General features: G+C 38.6%; 1 protein-coding gene across 1 annotated transcript; it reads right to left on the reverse strand.

Moving 5' to 3' along the window:
- Window positions 1-299: 299 nt before the first annotated feature.
- LANCL3 (LanC like 3) lies at window positions 300-26,375 on the reverse strand. The gene is given in 5 exon segments (XM_036304167.1): window positions 300-459; window positions 14,373-14,580; window positions 19,332-19,529; window positions 23,682-23,805; window positions 26,289-26,375. Coding segments are annotated over 5 exon segments (777 nt in total).

The following is a 26,375-nucleotide window of genomic DNA, read 5'->3' on the forward strand; positions in this document are numbered from 1 at the left end:
TTTATTTTTTCCTTTCTCCTCTGATCACTAATTTCATTCCTAGTCTCTGAAATATTGAATTTCTATGGTTTAGAAGAGTTGTAGTGTCCTCATTTTGCAGGTTCTCAGACAGTTCTCCCTTAAGTCTGGTATCATGTTGCCTTCACCTGCCTGCCTTCTTTTCTTTCTTCCCTTCTTCCTGTGGCAATGTTAAGGCTCATGGTTGTGATACCATTGAATGTGGCTTGTGTGGAAACTGCCTTGAGTAGCTCAAAAATCTCAGGAACCTTCTACAGGGCCACAGTGGGAGATGGATCCTTCTAAACAAAGATGCTGACGAGAGGGAATTCAGCCTGACTGTGTTGCAGCAGATCAATCAGAAAGCACACCGTCCCAGAGAAGCCTTCATACGAGCTGTATATACTTTCAAGGACGTGAGAACCGGCCTTCAATTTCTCAGTAAATACAAACTCAGCAAACCTAAAAGAAGAAAATATGAAGAGTTTTAACAGTAGTGTTTCCACATAATTGGCTTTGGGTTGCTTCTTCCTCCTCTCTGCTAAGTTAAAATGTTAGCATCATTTTATTTCCAGAATTATATAATATTTTAAGAATGACTGTTCCTTTAAAAAATGAATATGCTGTTTTTCTGCAGGCATATTATTTCTGAGCTAGGTTTCATTTATATGTGACAGAGAGCAGAGACTGTGAAACTATATGCGCAAGATTTTATACAATCTGTGCTTTGGGTAAACAAAGGGATAAGATGAATGAGAATAAGCAAACCACATTTTATAGTCATGACATTGTGGGAAACTGTTTATTGCCTTCACTATCTGATAAGCATAGACAGAGAACTCCCCGAAACCCCCCCCCCCCAAGGCTGGGTGCCTTTGAAGCCCTAGCAAAGGTCAGAGCTAGGGGCCACCTCTGTTTGTCCAGACAGTGATAGCTGAAACTACTCCCCCATTTATTATTATGTAAATCCTTGCTGATGGGCTAGTCTGCTTGTTACTAGGGGGTCACCTGCCTAAGGGCTATGCTATGGGTGCATCCCAGATCAATAAAAGCTTGGTGAAACCTGAGCACTGAGGAAGTCCTTCGGGACTTGGCCGCCTGGTCCCCCAATATTGCAAAATTATCTCATGACTTTTTCTCTCATTTGTTGTGCGGCTCCTCTTTCAGACACCGAACCCTACTCCATGCAGAACGTGGAGGGAGTCTTACTCAACATCTGGCGCCCAACGGGTAATCTGGAAATGCAGGTCTAGCTGGAGCTAGAAAAGGAAGTTTTCACCGAAAAGGTGCGGAAAACTCACTGAAAAAAGGTGAGGGGAAGTCTACCGCACGCAATGCCCAGGATCAACTACAGAAGCCCAGGTCTGTAAGTACACTGGGAACGTTTTCTTAACCAGGCTAACAAACGGGGCAGGATTTGGCTTTAAAAAAGTAGATTCAGCTTTAAAAAGGTATATTTGGCTTTTAAAAAAATAAGAAACTTTATTATAGACTTTTGATTTGCATGTTTAAAGTACTAAAATTTTAGAAGGTAATCTTTTACAGTTTTTGCATGTTATTATAGAACATAACCCTTGGTTTCTTGAAAAAGGTACATTAGATCTTAAAAGTTTGCCAAAAAGTTAATCAGAACTTGCCCAAAATCATTTCCCCTTGTGGAACACGGCATTTCATTTCCTAGAGGTTTTAGGAGAGGTCAAGGAGGATAAATCTCCTCCCCTTGCACCCTCCGCTCCTTAAGAGGAACAGAAAGAAAAGAAAAAATGGGAGGAATGGCCTTCATGGCTCCCTCCACCTCCATGTCCTAATCCTGATACATTTAATTCTCCGTTAATAGAATCACCTATGCAAAAAGGCCAACTTATAAAGACATTGGAATATTAAAAGGTACTTTTTAAAATCAGGCTGAAAAAAGAGTGCCATGGTCATCTTAATGTGGTTTCTTGTCCAAATTAAAATCTTAATTTGTATTTGGAACCTAAAATCTGTAATAAGAAATGAAACCCTGCTGCCGAGTCTGCCCCTGGTGTGGAGAGATTCGAAGGTGGCAGGAAAAGGCAGAGTTATAAGCTCTCCCACAATGAGATTACTTAATGTTTTATTTTAAAAAAACCAGAGAACATGTTTGGAACACCAAACTTTGGCTAAGATAACCTTGGGTGCTAGCCATGACTTTAGAAAGGGAAATAGGGAAAAATTTAAAATGTTTTCTATTAAGCATGACTTTGGGAAAAATACGCCATCTGAGTCATTTGCTGAAACTTCCCCCAAAAGCAGGATGTGGGGAAAGGGAAGAAGGAGCACGTGGCGATCCAGTGTGGACGCCCCCTCCCCAAGTATTCTAAAATTAAAGTCCTTCTAGTAATTGAAAAGCTTTTACAAATTTATAAATGCATCCGGGATTTCTGTGCACATGTAAAGGGAAAAGGCCAGCTTAAAAACGAGTGCTCATAGTTTTGAGCTGAACTTGACTTTTTGCTGTGTACAGAATAAAAACCCAAGACTGTTTTGGCCTTAAAAATGGCGGAGATGAACCTGAGAAAGAAACGCAGACAGGTTTCCCAAGGCCATTTAAAGTAGCTCTTTTGAAATTTCCCGCCCTGAGGCAAGTACCACCAGGAAGTTGATAGTCAAGTTTACATGTGAATAGCTATGGTTTTGCTTCTTGACTTCCCCAGCAGGAAAATTGTGACCATTTTGAAATTTAATAGCTATGCCAGGCTTATTGGCTGGAAACATAAAACTTTTAAGTTCAAATTATCTAAAAGTATTGAGATTTATAATACTGAAATGTTGATCTGAGTGTGCCTAGTATGAAGTCTAGAAGATAAAAGTTAATCTATTAATTGAAAATGCCTTATATTTTATTTGAAATGTATCCTTAAATGCAAAAGTATTGATTTAAAAAATGCTACCTATTTAATTTGCTACCTAAGATTTAAAGCTCTGAAAGTTTAAGGTGCAAATTGAATCAGGAGAAATTAATTAAATATCTAATGTATAACTTGTTTTTGAAAAAATAAAATGTGGTTTCTCTTAAATGATTAGGAATTCAAAATATGTTACTTCTTGGTCTGATTTAAAAAAGAGGATTAATTTTGTGATTTCAACTGAAATTTTTAATACAAAAACCAGTTTAAATTTGATTAATATTCTTTAAGATAATTATAAAGGCTATAAACAGATAATGAGATTTCTGTTTGTCTACAATATAATGTTGGCCATCTATCTTTTAGGGATTTTGGTTTGCTCTTCCCTTGTTTATTGTGAGAATAAGGAAATCATCTTTTCTGTCAGAGAACAGTTTAGACAGCCACAATGTTGAGCTGCCTGACTTGGCAGCCGCCATGTTGGCCGCATGGCTTACCGCTCCCCCTGGGGGCCGCCATCTTGGAACAGCAAAGGCTCCTCCCTCTGACTTAGCCAATCACAAAAGGAATGTCTGCTCACTGAGGCAGGATGGAATTTCAGGGGTGGAGTTTTAAGGCGGAGTTTTACTACAGAAATGCCGATGGGGCAGAAAGTGTGCTTGCCTCTCAGATTTATTTAATACTATTTTTAAGAAGATATTTTTAATGCTTAATAAATTAGCAATCATGGTCTTAATATAATTTCAGTGGTATGATAGACCAATGTTTTAAGCAGTTGGCTTTATAAGGGCAGACAATAGAGCTCATATTTCTTAAAAGGCTTGTAGATACATTTTTAAAAGATATCTTAAATTCTCAGTAGAACCACAGTTATACATATATCATAAACAAATTAAGAGTAATTGATTCCAGGGTCAAGACTAGATCCTATTATGTTGAGAACTGTTTAAAAAGTGTTGAAAATGTTTTAATTAGATATGTATTTGGAAGTTTTTCCCGAGTGCAATATTTCAAAATATAACATGCTTGGTTCCATAAGGAATTTCTGCCAAATAAAAGAAAGAATTGATTTATTAGTATCAAAGTCTTTATTTAAACTAGCAATGTCTTTTATTTAAAAGCACCATGCCACTGCATTTTAGATTAGGCTGGAGGTGAAGCAGCATTTGCACCTTGTGTATCAGACATAAAACTTTACTAAATTTACTAATCTTTGTAAGCAATTGAATCCTAGTAAAGTAAATTCTTCTGAAAAAGTTACTGAAGGCTTCCCATGATCCCTCTGTATATGCAAATAAGCTGAAAGGGAATGCTGTTTAAAAATATTATTTTAAATTTAATAAAAAGGAGAAAGTTTAATATTTTGAAATATCTTTCACTAATATTTACAGGATAATCTAATGATTTGCTGTTAAAATACCAAATCAGAAAATAAGTACAGTCACCATAAATGTTTTATGACTTTGACTTGAAATACATGGCCTTGCGGCACTATCAGTCAACACCCAAGAAGTAACCCTTCAGGTTACTTGGTGTAAAAAAGAAAGGTTTTTCTTTTTTAAGTTAAAATTCTCCAAGTGTAATCCAGCAGGAGGAAGACAAACCAGACAACCAACAGCCCAGAGACCACCTGGGGCATGGTAAAGTGAAGTATGGTAACAATTAATTCAGGTAAAAACTGTAAGTTTCATATGTCTTGGAAAGCATATTTTTCCTTTACCTGGGAAGGACAGCACAGCTATCCCAAAGTCAGAAGGATCCAGTTAGCGTGTCAACTCAGTGCCCTGGAGACCCAGAACTGTAATTTAGATAGCATACTGTCTCTGCTTCTGTAAATTTCTTCTTTTTTTTGAAAACTAGGCTCCTCATTCCAAACCTTGAGTTTAAAATTAAGTTGTCATGACCTAGAGCAAAGAATATTCTTACATGGTATTATTCTACAAGTTTTATTAAAAATTTTTGATGCTTTACAACAGTATATTGTGCATTTATACCAAACAAATTTACAAATGAATTTGAATGTTTTATATGAAGGGATTTATTCCTTTCCACTGTGTGGAGGGCCTCCTCGGGAAGGCACTTAAGCATTCTGTATTGGCCTATCTTGACTTTTTTTGCCAAGAAGAATCCAATTGCCTACTGCTGTTACCTGAGCTCTCTGTTCAAGCTGGGATCATGAAAAGCTGGTACCATGGATCTGTCTCTTGCCCAATGGCGTAAGCTGGGCCCTCCCTGAAGAAGAAACCTGGGTTCCCTATGATCAATGCCGGGGCCCCGCCAGCAGGTGAGGGGATACAAAGGCAGTTGCTGGGCATGGAGGCCAGAGGGACATAGGCTATCAAGGAGACAGAACTGAACCTCACATCACCCTACTTGGCCCAGAGATAGCTGGCAGTCAACGACGGGTAAGACCCCACAGGGTGGGGTGACCTAAGACAGGCACAGCTGGGGGCCAGTAGGAGAAAACTTGGGGTGCAACAAAGGTGGGGCACAGATCCTCACCCCACCCAATGGTGCACGGGCTTGAACACTCGGCCCTTCTGAGAAAGGTCTCCTGTCCCTATGGCTGCTTCTTGCTTCCCATGCCCAGCCCAGATCAGGAACCATATAGAAGAGATTTGGTCCAGCTGAAATCAGTACCCAGAAAAACAGAGGCTTGGCTAACAGACCCTATGTCTAAATCTAGCCTAACAACAGGAATGCTCAGAGCCTTCACAAGGATGTAAAGTGATCCTTTTCATTAATATTTACAGTGTAAATTAAGATTATTGTTAAAATATTAAATTTGACAGCAAAATAGTTTTCAAATTAATTAAATTCAAGTTTTCAAATTAATTAAATTTGGCTATTTGAAATAAGTAATTATTCAAAAAGTATTAACAAAAATTTTCATTTCATGGTAAACATGCTATGAACCTAAAGCATGTTCAGGTTCATTTTTTTTGCGTGCAAAAAATTAATATTTAAAGCTATCTAGACTGCATTATAAAATTTCCAAGAAGTCTCCTAATTAAATAAAAAAAGGGCGATAGTGGAAAAATATAGTGGAAGAATACCATCTAAGGAAATAGATCCTGTAACTAAATTACATTTAGAGAAAAATTTTTTTCGTTTATAATGCTAATAGTGAGACACCCAGAAAAACCACACATTATGCCAGGTAAGCCAGGGAAAGATCATGTTAAAGAAAAGACCCCAAGTAAGGTTTTTTTTCCTTTAACCTTTGGTTGAGAATATGTTTGTATACTTTCAGAGAACAGCTACAAGACCATGTGGATTCCTGTAACAACGGATCCCAGAAAGCCAGCCACAAAGACAGAAGATGCAGATGGTGAAGATGCCTTGCCATGCTAGCAGTCAGCTGTGCATTGCTGCAGGGTGCCCAGGACCAGACCAGAAAGGACCGGACCTGCATTTTTCACCATCCAGAACCAACATTTCATTGCTGGCATGTACACATGAACTTTTGGACATTGAAACATGGACTCAGAACTTTTGGACATTGAAATTGGGACTTGATTATTTTTTAAAGAAAAAATAAGGAGGGAGAACCAAGATGGCGGCATAGGTTAACGCTGGAGTTTGCTGCTTTGAACAACTACTTCAAAAGTGAAACCAAAAAACGAAAGGGACATCACCCAGAACCACAGGACCGCTGGCTGAGTGGAAGTCCTACAACTAGGAGGAAAGAGAAACGCATACGGACACTCAGAGGAGGCGCAGTGCTGAAGTCAAATTCTGAGGTGTGGAGTGCGCAGAGCGGGCTGGCGGCAGAGGGCGCGGTTGGCGTTTTCAATCAGGAGGGAGTCGCAGACTCTGAGCTCCAGATCCGGGCGAGTCTCTAGGGACCCAGACTCAAACGGGAGAAGCGGGACTGTCTGGCTTCAGTCAGAGCGAGTGCAGCTTTCTCTCTGAGCTTTGCAGTGGGTGCTGGGACTCAGAGAGGCAGAGTCCCTGGGGACAGGACTGAGAGCCGCCATAACTGCTCTCCCTGTTGATCCTGTGCGACCCGCCCCGCCCAAGCCCTGCACACAGGCATTTGCCGGATAGCCTCAGGCAAAGGCTAGATTAGCACCTCCCTAGAGGACAGAAGTTCTCTCACTGCTGACACAGCTCATTCTCATAGCCACTTGGCCTGGAGGTCAAACCCTCCCTGGTATTAGCTACAACAAGGTTTAACTATAAGACTGCGAACAAAGACCACGAGGGGGTGCACCAAGGAAGCATAACAAAATGCGGAGACAAAGAAACAGGACAAAATTGTCAATGGAAGATATAGAGTTCAGAACCACACTTTTAAGGTCTCTCAAGAACTGTTTAGAAGCCGCCGATAAACTTAATGAGATCTACAAGAAAACTAATGAGACCCTCGATGTTATATTGGGGAACCAACTAGAAATTAAGCATACACGGACTGAAATAACGAATATTATACAGACTCCCAACAGCAGACCAGAGGAGCGCAAGAATCAAGTCAATGATTTGAAATGCGAGGAAGCAAAAAACACCCAACCGGAAAAGCAAAATGAAAAAAGAATCCAAAAATGCAAGGATAGTGTAAGGAGCCTCTGGGACAGCTTCAAGCGTACCAACATCAGAATTATAGGGGTGCCAGAAGATGAGAGAGAGCAAGATATTGAAAACCTATTTGAAGAAATAATGACAGAAAACTTCCCCCACCTGGTGAAAGAAATGGACTTACAGGTCCAAGAAGCGTGGAGAACCCCAAACAAAAGGAATCCAAAGAGGACCACACCAAGACACATCATAATTAAAATTCCAAGAGCAAAAGATAAAGAGAGAATCTTAAAAACAGCAAGAGAAAGAAACTCAGTTACCTACAAGGGAATACCCATACGACTGTCAGCTGATTTCTCAACAGAAACTTTGCAGGCCAGAAGGGAGTGGCAAGAAATATTCAAAGTGATGAATACCAAGAACCTACAACCAAGATTACTTTATCCAGCAAAGCTATCATTCAGAACTGAAGGTCAGATAAAGAGCTTCACAGATAAGGAAAAGCTAAAGGAGTTCATCACCACCAAACCAGGATTATATGAAATGCTGAAAGGTATCCTTTAAGAAGAGGAAGAGGAAGAGGAAGAAAAAGGTAAAGATACAAATTATGAACAACAAATATGCATCTATCAACAAGTGAATCTAAGAATCAAGTGAATAAATAATCTGATGAGCAGAATGAACTGTTGATTATAATAGAATCAGGGACATAGAAAGGGAATGGACTGACTATTCCTGGGGGGGAAAGGGGTGTGGGAGATGCGGGAAGAGACTGGACAAAAATCGTGCACCTATGGATGAGGACAGTGGGTGGGGAGTGAGGGCGGAGGGTGGGGCGGGAACTGGGATGAGGGGAGTTATGGGGGGAAAAAAAAAGAGGAACAAATGTAATAATCTGAACAATAAAGATTTAAATAAAAAAAAAAAAAGAAAAAATAAGGGGGAGTTGTGGGAAACTGTTTATTGCCTTCACTATCTGATAAGCATAGACAGAGAACTCCCCGAAACCTCCCTAAGGCTGGGTGCCTTTGAAGCCCTAGCAAAGGTCAGAGCTAGGCGCCACCTCTGTTTGTTCAGACAGTGATAGCTGAAACTACTCCCCCATTTATTATTATGTAAATCCTTGCTGATGGGCTAGTCTGCTTGTTACTAGGGGGTCACCTGCCTAAGGGCTATGCTATGGGTGCATCCCAGATCAATAAAAGCTTGGTGAGGCCTGAGCACTGAGGAAGTCCTTCGGGACTTGGCCCCCTGGTCCCCCAATGTTGCAAAATTATCTCATGTCTTTTTCTCTCATTTGTTGTGAGGCTCCTCTTTCAGACACCGAACCCTACTCCACGCAGAACGTGGAGGGAGTCTTACTCGACAGACATCAAATAGCAAACTCAGCTATAAGACAGATTGCTTTTAGGACATATGCTTTAAAAATAAATCACTGGCATCTAAATTCTCTATGAAAAAGCTTTATCTATTTACTGGTATTTATCACAAATCCTATTGAAATTATTTAGAATGAGTAACATTTTTAGTAGTTAACAGCATTTAAAGTGCTGTTACCTATGCCATCTTTTTACTGACTTGTTCTCCTTATTCCCATCAACAACAAAAGTAACCACCAATTCAGAAGCTGGAGCTCATGGGGTGGTAAGGCTTGACAGCTGATATTGCCATAAAATGTAGATAATTGCTACTGCATAGGGAATCTTATGAAGAGTAATTACTTATTGGATGTTTTTAAGGTTCTTGGAATTATTGATGGCAGATTAAAATAAATCAGCAGGACACTTATTGCAATTCTGTTTAATTAAAATTTGTAATTGTACAATGAAGCTTCATGGTATAGTTTCAAGGAATCTTAGCCTTTTTATGATATGTGCCCAGGATATTGATAAAAAGTAGAGATTCATATGGTATAGCTTCAAGGAATCTTAGCAGGGGATCATTGGATAAGACTCAAAAAAAGTCTTCCAATACATAAAATAAGACACATAGGACTCCAAGGGGAATTAATTATATTAAAAAGAACAGCAAAATTTTTAAAAATCAAACTTGTAATATAATAATATATGTTTTCTTTATTAACACATTAAACAGTAGTAGAGTTAATAATTGTGGACATTGCTAAGTAGTGATGGGAGTAAAATAAATCTCACAATATCAGTAACAAGAGTAATATGATGACATGTGAATATCTGTGACTTCTACTGGTGACAGAGTCACAGCTACTGCTATTTTCCTATGGCTTATTACCTACATTCAGAATTGAAAGAAATGCTACATTTCAGTTTGAGATGTAATACTTTTCTCAAGTAAATTCACAAACCCCAGATTAAGAAGCCCTGCTGTAGTAGAAAGAAGAACTTTGAAGTTGCAATACTCAACTCTGGTAATTTCATGTTATATGACCTTTGGAAAATTTTAAAATCTGACTTTAAAATTATGAAGTTACAGAATTGCATATAATTACCTGTAAAGATTAAAGATACTATCTGTTAGGCTCTGAGCATATAGCAAGCATTCAATACATGATAAATTTCATTTTTTCACATAAACACATTATAGCAGAGCATTTGTAAAACAGAGATAAACATTCCACCATACTTTAGAAGAAACCCATAGTTAATTTTGCTTTCTCTTCTTCCAACCTTTCCCCCCTTAGTTTAATTGAGTTATGACATTGATATTAGTGTGTATAAGGTAATATTTGGTATCATATGTTGTTTTACTTAATAATAATCTGATAAACTTTTTGTGCTTTTCAAAATAGTTTCTAAATTATATACAGCAATTTACAAGTGTACTAGCAATGTATGAGAGTAGCAGTTTAATTGTATATAGTGTGTTATCATATTAAAGTAAAAATGATTGTTTCCACACAATCTACACAATGGTGCAGAATTCAAAATAGCAAATTCCTTTTTTTAAAAAAAAAATATATATATTTTATTGATTTTTTTACAGAGAGGAAGGTAGAGGGATAGAGAGTTAGAAACATCAATGAGAGAGAAACGTCGATCAGCTGCCTCCTGCACACTCCCCCACTGGGGATGTGCCTGCAACCAAGGTACATGCCCTTGACTGGAATTGAACCTGGGACCCTTCAGTCTGCAGGCTGATGCTCTATCCACTGAGCCAAACCAGTTAAGGCTAGCAAACTCCTTTTACTAAAAAATTCTGTCAAAACAGAAGTCAGAATGGTAATATAAAACTAAAAAAATACAGACACTGAGATCATGATATATCACAATCTGATGATTATGACTAAAACTAAACTCAGAGGAAAATTCATTGATCTGAATTTTTAATTAGAAAGATGGAAAATATGGAATTCTAGTTAATATTTTTTGAACTATTGGAAATAACAAATTAAAGGAAAGGAACACTAGAAAGTCAAAACATAGGCAGGAAATAATGAATTGGAAAGCAAAAGAGAAAAACAAAAATAATTAATAAACAAAACCAAAGCCAGTTCTTTGAAAGCATGAACAACATAGACAAAATGCTGGTGTGTCTGACCAAAAAGGAAAAGGATTAGGAATTCAAAGGGGGCATATAAGCAATGATATGGAAGATTTAAAATATCATAGAACTATACTGTTAGAGCCTTACCTCAAACATTTGAAAATCTATATAAACTAGATGTTTCTATAGTAATATATTTACTTCCAAAAATTAATTTAAGAAGAGATAGTAAACCTGAAAAAATAAATATTCATAGAAGAGACAGTAAAGGTTGTTAACTATTTTTCTGTGACCATCAATTCCAACTGTAGGTTAAGAGTAATAGGTGATGACCAAGTAATAATTATTCCAGAGAGGTACATATTGTTTGACATTATTGTCTCAGGAACTGCCAAAATGAAAGAAGTCTCCCCATTTTGGGCCACACCATATTTAACTTTGAATTATAATAAAGTGGAAATTTTAGTATTCTGTGCAATTAAATGCAATGTCCACATAATATTCAGGTATTACCTGAAAATTTTCATTCTATGACTGTGAGAAATTTAAGTTGTCTAAAGGCGCCTAGACTCCAGAACTTTATAACTAAGACTCAGTAAGCTAGAACTGGTCTGCCAGAAAAATAAAGGGTTGTTCTGACTTTTTAAATAGGCTTTTTAGGGCTTGACAACCTCTGATGAAATTTATCCCAAAGGTCATATAGCATTAACCTAGATAAGATCCAAAATGACTTTCTTTTTCTACATTTGGGAAATTAAGGGTAAGGCTGCAACCTGAACAGATTAGGGAGCCATGAGTAAAAGTATGTTAACAGAATTCCTAAACAATGGAGCTTCAAACAGAGGACTTACATAGGTTAGTATTTTTTCTTCAGTGCATATACAAGAATATCATAAAGGGTATTTTATGTTTAACACTGACTATTATATAAGTTGGCTTAGGAAGGCCTCTCGGAGAAAATTACTTTTGAGTGAAGTTCTGAATGAAGTGAGGGTGCTGGAAGATATATGTAAAAAGTGAGCATTACAGGTAGAATGAACCAAATTTCAAAGGCCTTGAGGTAGATTGTACCTGGCATCCTAACAAAATCACAAGGAAGCTACTATGGTGGAAACAACCAAGAAGAAGAGTAAATAGGGGATATCAGGGAGGCAAATCCTTTAGGGCATTTTGCTCAAAGGATAGACTTTGGCTTTTACTCTGAGTCAAACGGGAAGCCACTGAGTTATTATGAATAGAGGCATGTCATAATCTGACATAAATATACATTATAAGAAGCGAATTTAAAAGATCATGGTGAAACAGAAAAGCACTCCTAATTAAATCAGTATAAAGGTAAGGCTGTTTACTATCCCTCTTATTACTGAACACTGTTTAGGAGACTCTGACCCAAGCAATAAGAAATTTTTATAAAAAGAGTATATAAATGAGAAAGGAAGTAACAAAATTTTAATTATTTGCAGATAATATGAGTGTCTATTTAGAAAACCCAGTGAAATATGATGTAAATCTTATAGAAAATGTACTTCAGTAAGGTGGGCAGATATATCATTATGATATTTATCAAAACTAAGGTAGTTATGAAATGCAGATTTATATGAAAGAAATGCCTTTTAGATTGCTAAACTGCAATAATATGTATGTTTTTAAAAGCTTTCATAAATACCAGTAATAAATGACATGAAAATATAGTAGAGGAAAAGATTCCCATCACAAACCTGGAAATAAAACACTAGGAATAAAATTAACAAGACATGCATATAAGCCAAACCAATGGAAATGGACAACAGGAGGAGGCAAGGATGGGGGTTTAATGGGGGGGGGGGGAATGAGGACACATTTGTAATACCTTAACTAATAAAGAATTTAAAAAAATTAACAAGAAATAGACACGATCGTCATAAGATCAAAACTTTACCAAATGACATTTTTAAAAATTGAAATAAACAGACAATATACCAGATTCCTGGATGGAAAAAGTCAGTATTCTAATGTTAATTCTCACTAAAGTAACCTATTAATTAATTGAAATTCCAATTAAATTGTCATAGGATTTATTTTAACTAGAAAAATTGATTCTAAAATACAATTGGAAGAATTAGAGACTAGCTAAGAAAAATTAGAAATAAATAAATGATAAAATATAGAAAGTCCAGAAACAAACCCATATATCAATGTAAATTAATATTTTCCCCCTTTTTGTAATTTTAGATTGGGAATGGTCTTTTTAAGAAAAATCTAAAATCCAAAAATCTTGTAACTTCGACAACTATGACAAGAAAAATACTTAAAATTTTGGTTTGGTGAAAGACCATGAACTAAATTGAAAGATAAATACAAAGTAGGAAAGTATTGACAGAGTATATTGACAAAGAGTTACAATCTTCAATATAAACATCATAATAGGAAAAATGGGCAAAGATGGGCTAGAAATAAAATGGGTCTAATGACTTCACTTCTAAAATTTCTCGTGCAAGTAATGCTTGCAAAAAAAAAAAAGAAATAAAGAAAAAGAAAATTAAATGCTTGCACAAGTGCATAGAAATGTATGTACTGGATATTTGGGACAATTTAGTTTGTATTAGTGAAGACTGAACATGCACAAATGTCCACTACTTAAAGGTTGTTTAAATTAATCATGGTACATCCATAGTTAGTAATTAGTCATTAAAATTATGAGATAGATCTATACAAACTGAAAAGGTATCCCTTAAAATTGTTTATTTAAAACATAGATTGCAAACAGTATAAAAAATACTGTTATACATTTATTAAGAGTGCATAGTTGAAATATTATTTTTACATTTTTTAAACTTTATAACTACTAGAGGCCCAGTGCACAAAAATTTGTGCACTGGCAGGGGAGGGGGGTGGGCGGGTGTCCCTCAGTCCCACTTGTGCCCTCTCACAGTCTGGAACCCCTCGGGAGATAACCACCTGCTGGCTTAGGCCCGCTCCCCGGGTGGCAGATGGCAGGCCCGATCCCCCGGTGCCTAACCCACCTCCCCCGGTTGCGCACATGGCAGGGCCCATCCGGGTGGTTGGGGCGCCACCCTGGGTTGCGCACACGGCAGGGCCGATCCGGAGGTTGGGGCGCTGCCCCGGGTCGGGTCACACATGGGACAGCTGGGTGGGCCGGGGGATCGCTGCTGTCCTGCCTAGCCGCCACTGGTCGGGTCGCACATGGGACACCTGGATGGCAGCCGGGCAGGCTGGCTGATCGCTGCTGCACCGTCCAGCCACCCCAGGTCAGGTCGCACATGGATGCCCGCCTCCCCGGGTCACAGATAGCAGGCCCGGATGGGGGCAGGGCAGGTGGGATGGTGCTGTCCTGCCCTGCTTGCAGTATTCAAATTAGCTGCCATCTTTGTTGGTGGTTAATTTGCATATCATGCTGATTAACCAATGGGAGGCGTAGCGAAGGTATGGTCAATTACCATGTTTGTCTATTATTAGATAGGACTACCTACTCAGAATGTTAGTTAGATTAACATCTGCAAAAAATACATGTGAAGAATGGCTGACCTTTGGGCTTGGTAGATGTATTTAGAGTTTCCTGTGAGCCAATAAAGCAACAGGAAGACATAGGCACTGCCAGCTACACCGTGGCAAATTCCTGGCACCTTCTTTAGCAGGCCCTTCTGCTATGTGAGTTCCCCACACCAGATACATGTGTCCAGGTACTGTGGTTTCTTGGAAACCAGATAAACTTTGGCAAACAGATAGGCAATTCCTGTGAAAACATCCAAGACATTAGAGGTTACTTTCAGGTTTTAATACTATAGAGCAAAACTTCTCAACTGTAAAAGGCTCACAAATCACCAGTGTATTGGTAAAATATCCATTCTATTCTTGTAGGTCTGAGATGGGGCCTGAGGTACTGCATTTCTAACAAGTGTACTGCTGGAGACCACATTTTGAATAGCAAGGCTATAGAATTTCCTATAAGGGAGTCTTATTTTACCTGTGAAATTTATTTTAAGTTATTTGAATTGTATTGTGGTATTAATCCCTGAAGAAACAACAACAATTACATAGGTTGATAAAAATTCATAATTTATAAATATTTAATAATGCATACTCTGGTAAGTATTATGCATATTTGGCTATTTGGAATGGCTAAATGTTTATAGTTTGCCCATTCTTCTCCTCCCCCAAGGTTCAGAATCTGTAATGTTAAAATACTTATAACTATACACCTTTTAAGAGCAAAACTGGGAGTCCTGCCAAAAATAATAATGATCCCAAATGACTTAGCCAAGACTTCTACTGCAGCTATGAAATTAGTTCTTACTAACTTGATTGTTCCAAGGCAAGACTTCTCAACAGAGGCAATCTCAATTACACAGGCAGGAACAGAAACAAGAGAAGTGACAACTATTAATAGAAACATTTCCCTTAAGTTTTTGGTGCTCATATTCATAGAGGAGATTAGTAACCCAAGATCACTCTCTCTCTCCTGCATGGCCTACCTTATTCTTATATAAAGTAGAAAAGGCTGGAAGTATTTAACTAACTCATCAAGATTCTTTCTCCCTTTCATTTTCTTTCACTGGGCTCTTTACAATTCTGCAGAAATAGGATTACTGTGTAGAAAACTGGTAGCAATATATAAAGAATTCCTGTCTCTAGAAACTCAAATTCTGCCTGATAGAGGTTGGGTTGACTTTCCTCAGCCTTTGTGGAAGCAGCAAGTTTTGCATCTACTAAGCAAATTCATGTCAGCATTCCTAATGGTCTATAAATATATTTGCTTTTTGGATTTTCCTTTGAACCAGCTGTAACACCTTTCTAGTTGCCTTATATTAACGAGCAAATAAAATCATTCATGTATTTATATTTGTCTGAGACTCATGAATTTATTCTCTTTTAAAACTATCCTTTAACACTTTCTTTGATTAACACTTACATAACAGGCTCTCTTCAGCTAATGCTTTCCAATCAACCACTGAAAATGGTCATCTATAGAATTGTTCTTCAGTTTTAGGAACAAAGTGTCTCCCACCAACTAAAGGATGATTTTAAAAGAAATGAACTTATTTAGTTATATATACAGGGTGTCCCAGAATATATATACACACTTCAACAGCCGATAGCTCAATCTTGAAAATGAAATGTATTTTAATAAAAACTGCCCTTACAATTATTCAAAGTGTGTGTGTACACATTTTGGGGAACGTCCTATATATTCATTCACTGTATCTGTTCATTTGAAAGTGTTCATTGATTATCTACTGTATGCATAGCATGGCTGGCTTCATGGGCATGTAACCTGTACAGTCTCACAAGGATCTGATGCTGTGTTTAATGCTCTGCTGTTGCCATCTTGAAATTCTTAATAGTTTTTAAAATCATTTTCAAATTATGTAGCAAGTCCTGGCCCTGAGTGTTACAAAATAAGTGCTAAACATGACTCTTGCCCTTCAGGAAGGCAATGTCTAGAAAGGGAGGGAAAATTATATACATGTGACTAACACATAATAGGAAATGTAGTTCATTATGGTTTTGGAGAATAAAATGAATGATACTGTCAATTATACTAGAGGGACTGGAAAAGTGCAAGTTCCCTGAAGGAGACAGTCAAGTGAAGTAGGTTTTTCTTCAGGACTTTGTAGGATGCATAGGAAATTCCAGGCTCAAGGTTAGGGAGAGAGAGCTTTTTAGGTATCAAGATCAGCAAGGGCAAAGATTCAGAGCCTGGACAAACAAGCTACATGAAGACCAGTTGAGCAGTATTCTAACCAACAGGACAGAGGGTTGGAAGGATAGACTGGGTTCACATTAAGAATGGTTTTACAAATCAAATTAGTCATTTGGACTGTATTCTGTGGGCAACAGGAAACCAACCAGTGGAAGTTTTTTGGTTGGGGATTGGATGCTTTTTATTTTTAATGATGTGATTAGTATTATAGACCAAATGGCCCACACTGGTGTCAGGAGATACCTAAAGAAGGGCAATGGGATAGCTATGAACTAATCATGTTGGCAGAAAGATGGCAAAGAGGCTAATGAAAGAGACAGCTCACAGGATTTGGTAGCTGTTTAGATATTCATTGAATACCTACTATATGCCAGGCACAGTAGTAGATGCCAAGGTTTTAAAAAGCCTCTGCCTTCATAGTGTATACCACCTAACTAGAGGCATTAATTAGGCTATGTGAAGGGGAAAATTAGACTATGTTGAAGCACACAGGAAGGCTCTGAACCCACACCTGCAGGTATGAAAGGCCCATGAGGGGGAGTGGCACCATCTATCCTGAGTACCAAAGGTTGAGGAGAAATTAGCCAGGTGAATTGAAGGCCCTTGGTGCTCTGCTGGATCTCCTTGACCTTGACAGCAGGTGCACCCATCTCCCAGTTGCTATGAGCTGGCTGCTAACAAAGTTCACAGCTTCCCTCTTCTTGGAAGATTTGCCCTCAGCCAAATGGGAGGCTAGGCTATGTGCCCACCCCCGAGAAGATTTCAGCCAGTGACTTACACAGGGGTACAAAATCTTAGCCTTAAGACAAAAGACAAACCAATTCCGTGGTGTAATCTGTGCCTCTTAGCTTCCCCTCAAAATCCAGGTGAAGCTAGTCTCCAGATGAGACATAGAAAGCCCTTTGTGACCCAGCTCCCTACTCTGTTCTCCTGCTATTTTTCCTCTATTCCCTACTTAACGCTTTCCACTTTGGTAAAACTAAACTATTCATAGTTACCCTTCCTTCACTATATGGTCTCATGCCCCTGACTGACTTTTTTAAAAACAATTTTTCCACCTTTCTTGGCCTGGTCAACTTATCTCAGGCATCACCTCCTTCAGGAAGCATTCCCTGAACCTGGAGAAATACCAGAAATCACTTCTCTTAGCTCCCATCACTCCCTATACAAACCTTAGCACTTATACAGTATCATATTAAAATTTTCTGTGAGCATATCTGCCTCACCTAGTGCAAACTTCCCAAGGGCAGGACCTCTTTCTTGTTCAATTTTGCTCCCCTAATTTGTAACACATGGCAATGGGTTCACAAATGTCTACTGACCCTGTAATGTCTCATTTTTCATCCCAACACAGTCCAACACTGAGTGAAGATGAGAGCTGTGAAAGGAAGAAGTGCTGAGATGGTCCAATTACTATACCAGGCCATTAATCCCAGACAGATAATAGGTATTGATCCTATGGTTCTGGCAAGAGAGAAATATCCTCTTCCTGCAGTTTGGGTCATGGAATGGTACATGGAAAGAACGTTGGAACTCTTCTAAATCTATTGTCTCCTAACCGGACCTAATGAAATCCACAATAAGACTGATTAGTATAAAAGGAAGGAATGTTGGATTTCTTTGATTTTTATGGGAACTGTGACATTTCATCATGGGAATGCTAAGGTGCAGTGATAACAAAATAAAATCCTGAGTCAGCAACAATATATGCCTTTGCCAAAGACAATTAGAGGAGGGAATTATTAGTTAAGAACTATGATTTTAGAGATTAGATATTTGAAAACATACAATTTAGCACAGCCTTGTGACAGCCAGACTTGGCATATACAGTTTCAACATACTGGGGATCACCAGGCAGGTCCATCCTGGGATCAATAATTTCATGCAGTCAGGTATTGCATTGCATTACAAAGCTTAGTGACCGCAACATCTGTACTGCACAAGCCCTTCTTGTTCTCAATTCAAAGTTACCTACCCAGGTGTCCTTGTGGAATTATTTTTTAAAATAGCCACACCTGTGTTTCACACAGAGGAAAGGAAATGCCCTGTCAGTATTACCACAGGGATGATGTAACATAATGCAATATAGAGTTTATTTTAGCCACAGCATTTGTTTTAATGGCTTTAAAATGACTTTTGTCCTTTATTCCAGAATCATTAAGGCTATGACGAAGTCATATGAATATGCCTGCTATACTTTATTGCATTTAGTGAGAAAAAGTATGCGCCACACCGTCCTGTGATAGAGGACTGGATAAAGGAGATGTGGTGCATACACACAATGGAATACTACTCAGCCATAAGAAAGGATGAAATAGCACCATTTGCAACAACATGGATGGACCTTGAGAACATTATGCTAAGTGAAGTAAGTCAGACAGAAAAAGCTAAGAACCATATGATTTCACTCATATGTGCAACATAAATCTGAAACTTATGAACATAAACAGAAGAGTGGTGGTTGCCAGAGAGAAGGGAGTGGGGGGGAGAAGGGAGTCCTAATATGAAGTTACAGGAGAAGATTTGACTTTGGGTGGTGGGTACATGGTGCAATATACAGATCTTGTAACATAAAAATTGACACATGGAACCTATATGTTCATGTTGACCAATGTCAGCCCAATCAATTTAATAAATACCATTTAAAAAAATTTCATATTGACCTTTTTATCTCATGTAGTAATGAAATAAGATGAGAAATAACCTCACTTTTCAGAAAATACATCTGTCTTTATCTAAGCTTGATGAAAGGCATTGTTTTCAGATAATAATGAGTGTGAGACCTGGGGCGCCATGGCACCAGTGTACCAGCTCGTTCTCTCTCTCAATGGCCTCGCCAAGCTCAGGTGGCCAGTTGCAGTTCTGCTCCTGCTCCATGAGGAAGTCCACACTCTGCCATACAAGCTCCTGATCTGAGGGCTTGATGTGCTCATAGTAAGAAAGAAGCATCTGGAGAATGGATGATAGGCCATGAGTTGCTCCTATATTGACAAACAAAGCATAATTAATACACACAGTTTAATTTACTGTTAAGACAATCATCTATAATATATAAAAGCATAAGCAACCAGCCAACTGGTCAACTGGCCAATGGCCAGTAGCTATGATGTGCACTGACCACCAGGGGTCAGATGCTCAACACAGGAGCAGAAACTACAGCCTTGGAAACATGTAACAGAGGGATGAATCTCAGAGGGAAGGGAGGAGGGGAGAAGGCAGAAAGATATTAACCAAAGATCTTATAAGCAGCCCTACCCAGTTTGGTTCAGTGGGTACAGCGTCGGCCTGCAGACTCAAGGGTCCCAGGTTCGATTCCGGTCAAGGGCATGTACCTTGGTTGAGGGCACATCCCCAGTAAGGAGTGTGCAGGAGGCAGCTGATTGATGTTTCTCTCTCATTGATGTTCCTAACTCTCTATCCCTCTCCCTTCTTCTCTGTAAAAAAAATCAATAAAAAATATATTTTAAAAAAATTTTAAAAAAAAGATCTTATATGCATACTAGAGGCCCGGTGCCATGCACTGGTGGGGTCCCTTGGCCTGATCTGCAGGGATTGGGCCTAAACCTGCTCTCTGACATCCCCCGAGGGGTTCCTGATTGTGAGAGGGCACAGGCCAGGCTGAGGGACCCCACCGGTGCACGAATTCGTGCACCAGGCCTCTAGTAGTAAAAATAAAAGGAATGGCAAATTACTTCCAAGCACACATAGTGATATAATAGTTGAGTTGTCAAAAAATTAGGCTTCTGATAAAACATGGGTTAAAGCAGGAGTCAGCAAACTATAGCTTGTAGGCCAAATCTGGCTCACTGCCTGTTTTTGTAAATAAAGTTATTTTTTAACTTTTTAAAAATTAATATTCACCCAAAGATATTTTTTCCATTTCATTTTAGAGAGAGTAGAAGGGAAGGGTAGAGACAGAGAGAAACATCGATGTGAGAGAGACACATTGATTGGCTGCCTTCCACTCATGCCTGGACTGGGGTCAGGGATCGAGTCTGCAACAAAGGTATGGCCCATGACCAGAATCAAACCCATGACCCTTCTTCAGTCCAAGGGCCAATGCTCTAACCACTGAGCAAACTGACTAGAGCTGTAAATAAAGTTTTATTTTTTAATTTTTGTACTTTTTTATTGATTAAGTTATTACATATGTGTCCTTATCCCCATGTTACCCTCTATTCCCCCCACTCATGCCCTCACCCCCCTGTTGTCCATGCCCATTGCTTAGGCCTATATGCTTGTATATAAGTCCTTTGGTTGATCTCTCCCCCTTACTCCCACCCTCCCTTACCTTCCTTCCGAGGGCCAACAGTCCGATCGATGCCCCTCCATCTCTGGATCTGTTCTTGTTCATCAGTTTATGTTGTTCATTATATTCCACAAATGAGTGAGATCATGTTGTATTTATCCTTCTCTGACTGGCTTATTTCACTTAGCATAATGCTCTCCAGTTCCATCCATGCTGTTGCATATGGTAAGAACTCCTTTTTCACTGCAGTGTAGTATTCCATTGTGTAGATGTACCACAGTTTTCTAATCCATTCATCTACTGATGGGCACAATCTTAGCTATGGTGAATTGTGCTGCTATGAACATAGGGGTGCATATATCCTTTCTAATTGGTGTTTCAAGTTTCTCAGGGTATATTCCTAGAAGTGAAATCACTGGGTCAAATGGGAGCTCCATTTTTAGTTTTTTGAGGAAACTCCATACTGTTCTCCACAGTGGCTGAACCAGTCTGCATTCCCATCAGCAGTGCAGAAGGGTTCCTTTTTCTCCACATCCTCGCCAGCACTTGTTGTTTGTTGATTTGTTGATGATAGCCATTCTGATAGGTGTGAGATGGTACCGCATTGTTGTTTTGATTTGCATCTCTAGGATGATTAGTGACTTTGAGCATGTTTTCATATGTCTCTTGGCCTTCCTTCTGTCTTCTTTTGAAAAGTTTCTATTTAGGTCCACTGCCCATTTTTGATTGGGTTATTTATCTTCCTTTTGTTTAGTTGTATGAGTTCCCTGTAAATGTTGGAGATTAAACCTTTATTAGTGATAACATTGGCAAATATGTTCTCCCATGCAGTGGTCTCTCTTGTTGTTTTGTTGATGGTTTCTTTTGCTGTTCATAGCTTATTATTTTGATGTAGTCCCATTTGTTTATTTTCTCTTTAGTTTTCATTGCTCAAGTAAAGTTTTATTGAAACACACCATGCTCATTCATTGATCTATTGTCTATGGCAGCTTTTGTGCTGCAATGGTGGAGTTGTATTTGTGAAAGAGACCATAGGGCCCAAAAAGCCTAAAATATGTATTATTTATTCTTTAAAAAAACAGCTCAGCCCTACCTGGTTTGGACTGTGGATAGAGTGTTGCCCGAGGACTGAGGATTCCTGGGTCTGATTCCAGTCCAGGACACTTTCCTTGGTTGTAGGCTTGATCTCTGGCCCTGCAACCAATTGATGTGTCTCTCTCACATACATATTTCTCTCTCTGTCTCTCTCCCTCCTTTCCACTCTCTCTAAAAATCAATGGTAAAATATCCTTAGATGAATATTAACAAAATAATAAATAAATAAATAAATAAAACAAAAGTTTAGTAATCAACCCATTTTAGAGAAAATATTTTTTAAATTGTAATTATCATATTGATAGCTTTTATGAAAATGCTCTTAAAGTGCTTGAAAATAATTTGTTCTTGGTATCCTAAACATTCATTCATTACTCATTTATTATTCATTAAAAACATAATAATTAATTGCCATGGCAGCCCAGGTCTCATACTCATTATTATCTGAATTGCTACTATGTGCCAGATATTGTTTAGCGGCTGAATGAATATAGATCAGTGAACAAAACAGACTAAATCCCTTCTTTATTGATCAAAGTAGGGAGTTGGTGGATGAATACCCCAGCTTTGGCTGGGACAATTCTGATGCATGTTCTATAAAATCTCTAAGAATCCCCAGTGGCATTGAGCCTCAGTTAGCCACAATTTCTCATTACTACATATTCACTTATTTGTCTACCCTGTCTTACTGTCTCATTCTTCTACCAACACTTTCTCTGATCACTTCCCAATTAAACCATTTACATCTTGTCTCAAGGTCTGATTCTAAGGAAAGTTAGACAGGAACTTAAAGATTCTTTTAGAAAACTCTCAGAGAACTGCTGATCTATAAGCTCATTGTTTATCAGTCATTTATTCATTCATTTGGGTACCCTCATTTTGTACAAGCTCTTGGTAAAGGTCCAGAGATCAAAAGATAAGCGAAAGGCCTTATCCTGTAGGTGCACAGAGCCCATTAAGGCAGTCGGACAGGTAAGCCACTAATTATACAGTCTAATGTGATAAGGGCTCCAATAGAAATGTGGCAGGGTAATGTGATATGAGCCAATTTTGTTTCAGAGCAAAACCTGAACTGGTGAACATTTCTCTAGAGAGGGTTCAATAAATCCATTTCCCCAAAGCACAAAGTTTCTCAACAGATCTAATGATGTTTGAATAGAGTCTTGAAGTCTGGGTATAAGTATTACAGATAGATGAAGGGGTTAGAGGAAGTCAGACATTCTAGGCAAAAGAAGCAGGCACAAAGGTTAAGACATGAGAACATTTTGCTTATAGTAGATTATGCTGGACAGAACCAGCAAGGGGGAGAGATAAAGTCTGAGTTTGGAGAAGGAGACAGGTGATCTACAAAGAGCCTTCCAAGTCATGCTCAGGGGTAAGGAGAGTAACTAATTTTCAGTTACATGCCCCATACCTCAAAAGTCACCATTGTTATTCAGCAGTCTTTTATTACTCAACTAATATTAAAACTTGAGAATGTTAATGGCTGAATCCTATTTCCCTGTGCAGAGGCACTATTTGCAATAGGTGTGTGAACTATTCACAAACTCAGCAAACTTAGGCCAATGAACTCACAATTTAGAATAAGGAAAGTAATTGTTAAAATAGCTATGTTTGCATCAGGTAGACTATGGAAACAAATATTAAATTGATCACTATTTGTTTTTAATGACATTTTAATATATTTCTACTTAAATGAGTAATGATGAGCTATCTCAAAAACAGATTTTCCAGTATTTAGTCAATGCTGATATTAGAGACTCCATCTTTTGCCAGCACCTTGACTCACCCAAGTATTCAGATCCATAGTAAGAATACATCAGAGGGAATGGTTTCCTCTTTTTCATGGCATGTTGCTTTCCGGAGTCAAGAATTGCTTGGCAAATTGATTTGATCTGTGCTGGAGTCAGCACCTGTGTAAGGAAATCAAGAAGCAAAAGTCAAATCAGGATCTTTTTTCCTTAGACACTGGATTCTCTTGCTTAAAAATCAATGAACATATCCCCCAAATATCTTTTCCTAGGTGTATATAAGCTTTGCCAATCATAACTTTTTTTTTTTAACCACTGATTCTCTCCTTGTCATTTTTCTACCCTCTTCAGAAAATTTGCTCAGAAAAGAACAAAGACTGGTCCTAATCAATTGTGATTTTACTCCTGGTGCATGGTGCAGGTCTGGTCCAGACAATGGGCCTTCAATTTGTGTCATTTAGACAGTGCTCATAAAGCCACAATTCTATGATAAGCTGCTGTATGACAGACTCACTTGTGGCCTTTGGCATTCCTGAATAAAACCAAAGTCCAATAAGTACCAAAGCAAAATAACTTTTAATATCAAAATGATTCTGAATTGATTATAGCTAAAATGCAATGATTTGCAGTTGTTATTATTTTATTCAATCTAACCACATTTTTAAGACTATAGAGATTAAAATGTTCTTAAGCCTACAAAGCACCAGTGAGTTTATTAGGATTACTAGAGGCCCAATGCATGAAATTCATGCAAGGGTAGGCCTTCCTTCCCTGCTGCCGGCTTCACAGCTTCGTGGCCCTGTCCCTCGCTCACACCCACTTTGGCCTGGTGCTGCCCGCATCCACCACCACACACCACTGGTTCTGTGATTCCATGGAGCCCCCCCCCCCCAATTGATTGCCCTGTAGAGTGTGGCCTGGGCCTCCCTCTTTGAGGCAATCGTAGCCCCCCAATTGATCGCCCTGCTGGCTGGTGGCTTGGGCCTTCCTCTGTGGGGTGATCATGGGGCAATGGCGCCTCCCCCCCACCAATTGCATCGTACCCGCCTTGGCTGACCTGGCGCCAGTGTGTGTCATAATGTGGTCATCTGGAACGTCGTTCTGCTATTTGGCCATTTGGTTGATTTGCATATTATGCTTTTATAATTATAGATACTCAGGTTTGCAATGTTTTCTGTCTCCCACTCTTCCTCTGGGCACGTCAGATGCTCCCTTTAGCACAATCCTGTATCACCAAAACTCTTTGGTGTAGCACTTACCACCTGGTGTATTATATCTCTCTACTAAACAATCAGTTATTTGAGGGCAAAGATTATGGCATCTCATCATTTTGGTATCCTTGTTTCCTAACACAGAAACTGAGAAGGGTCTTTGGTGACTGATGAGTAAGTGCCCTGTTTAGTGGCATGAAATGCAGAACCCTCCTTCCCCTCTTTCCTTTATTCCCTCTATAACCTCACTAGTCCATCCCTCTTTCCTTTCCTTCCACAATTATTTCTTAAATCAGTACTATATGGCAGGAAAGCCTACTCTAGATGCTGGAGATACAACAGTGAACAAAATAGACAAGACCTCAGCTTTCATAAAGTCAATCTTTCCAAAAGGCAGACCTGCATAAGAAAAGTACCAGTCAGAGTAAACACACACACACACACACACACACACACACACACACACACACACTACCTAAATTTTAAAGTTTGGCCTTGGCCTGATTGATTGAATCTGGGATCAAGGAAAAAAAGTGTCTTGGATTTTTTACCTCTCTCCTAAGACATCAAATTTTATTTTCCTACCTGCTTTCTGCCATTTGACTCACTAATTCCTTTTGAAATGAAATATTAATGACTTCTTAATTCATAACTTTCTCCTCTGATTTACCCAACATTAGAAGGGTAAAATATAATCTAGGTTTGGGCATACTAAAATCTAGTATTTAATTTGGAAAAGTAATTACATAAAGTGAAAGCTGTTCATTAATTCTGCCAATTAACATTTACTGAGCTACTATTCCAGTAAGGCCTCATGCTAGGTATTGTGGGGGAAATTCTAGAAAGCCTAGGACATATTTTTCCTTACAGGGAACATACTAATCAGCACTGGAGAGAAAAAATAGAGCAATTAAAGTTCATGACCCTAGGGATGGAGAGAAACAGTAATGCAGAGTATAGCATGCAGACAATGAAACACTACTCAGCTTGACTAGAATTTTACTGTCTGCTTGGTTTCCAACTGGCTGCTCAGAAACAATTTTGTTGTGGTTTTCTTTACTTAAATTTTCCTTTTATTAGCTACAAATTTTGTCTCTTGGCTTTACTCCTCCTTTCTGCCAAAAATTCCCAAACACCCTACCTTCCCATGCATTCCTAGTATCATTTCAGGGTTCAATCTCAGATCTTTTCTTAGCTGAAAAACAAAATTTCTCCTAAATTATTTCCTACTCTGCATCTTTTCAATTTACTACTAAAATTTTCCATTTGCTATTAAAAACATCTTACTCTTTAGGCCTTTATCAGTACCAATTGATCTTAGGTTTAGTCTTACTCAATATCTGGCATCACCAGTCTCATATCAACCTCTCCATCTTGGCTCACTCACAGAAACCTGCTAAACCCTGAAGGACATAAACTTAATAGGAGTCTAACCTGGTCATATCCCATATTTTCCTGGGAATATATCTGGCTGTTCAACTGAACTTTGGTCCTATCTGCCAATATTAGTCTTAAAACCAT

Source organism: Myotis myotis, unplaced genomic scaffold (genome assembly GCF_014108235.1).
Source record: "Myotis myotis isolate mMyoMyo1 unplaced genomic scaffold, mMyoMyo1.p scaffold_m19_p_4, whole genome shotgun sequence".
Lineage (NCBI taxonomy): Eukaryota > Metazoa > Chordata > Mammalia > Chiroptera > Vespertilionidae > Myotis > Myotis myotis.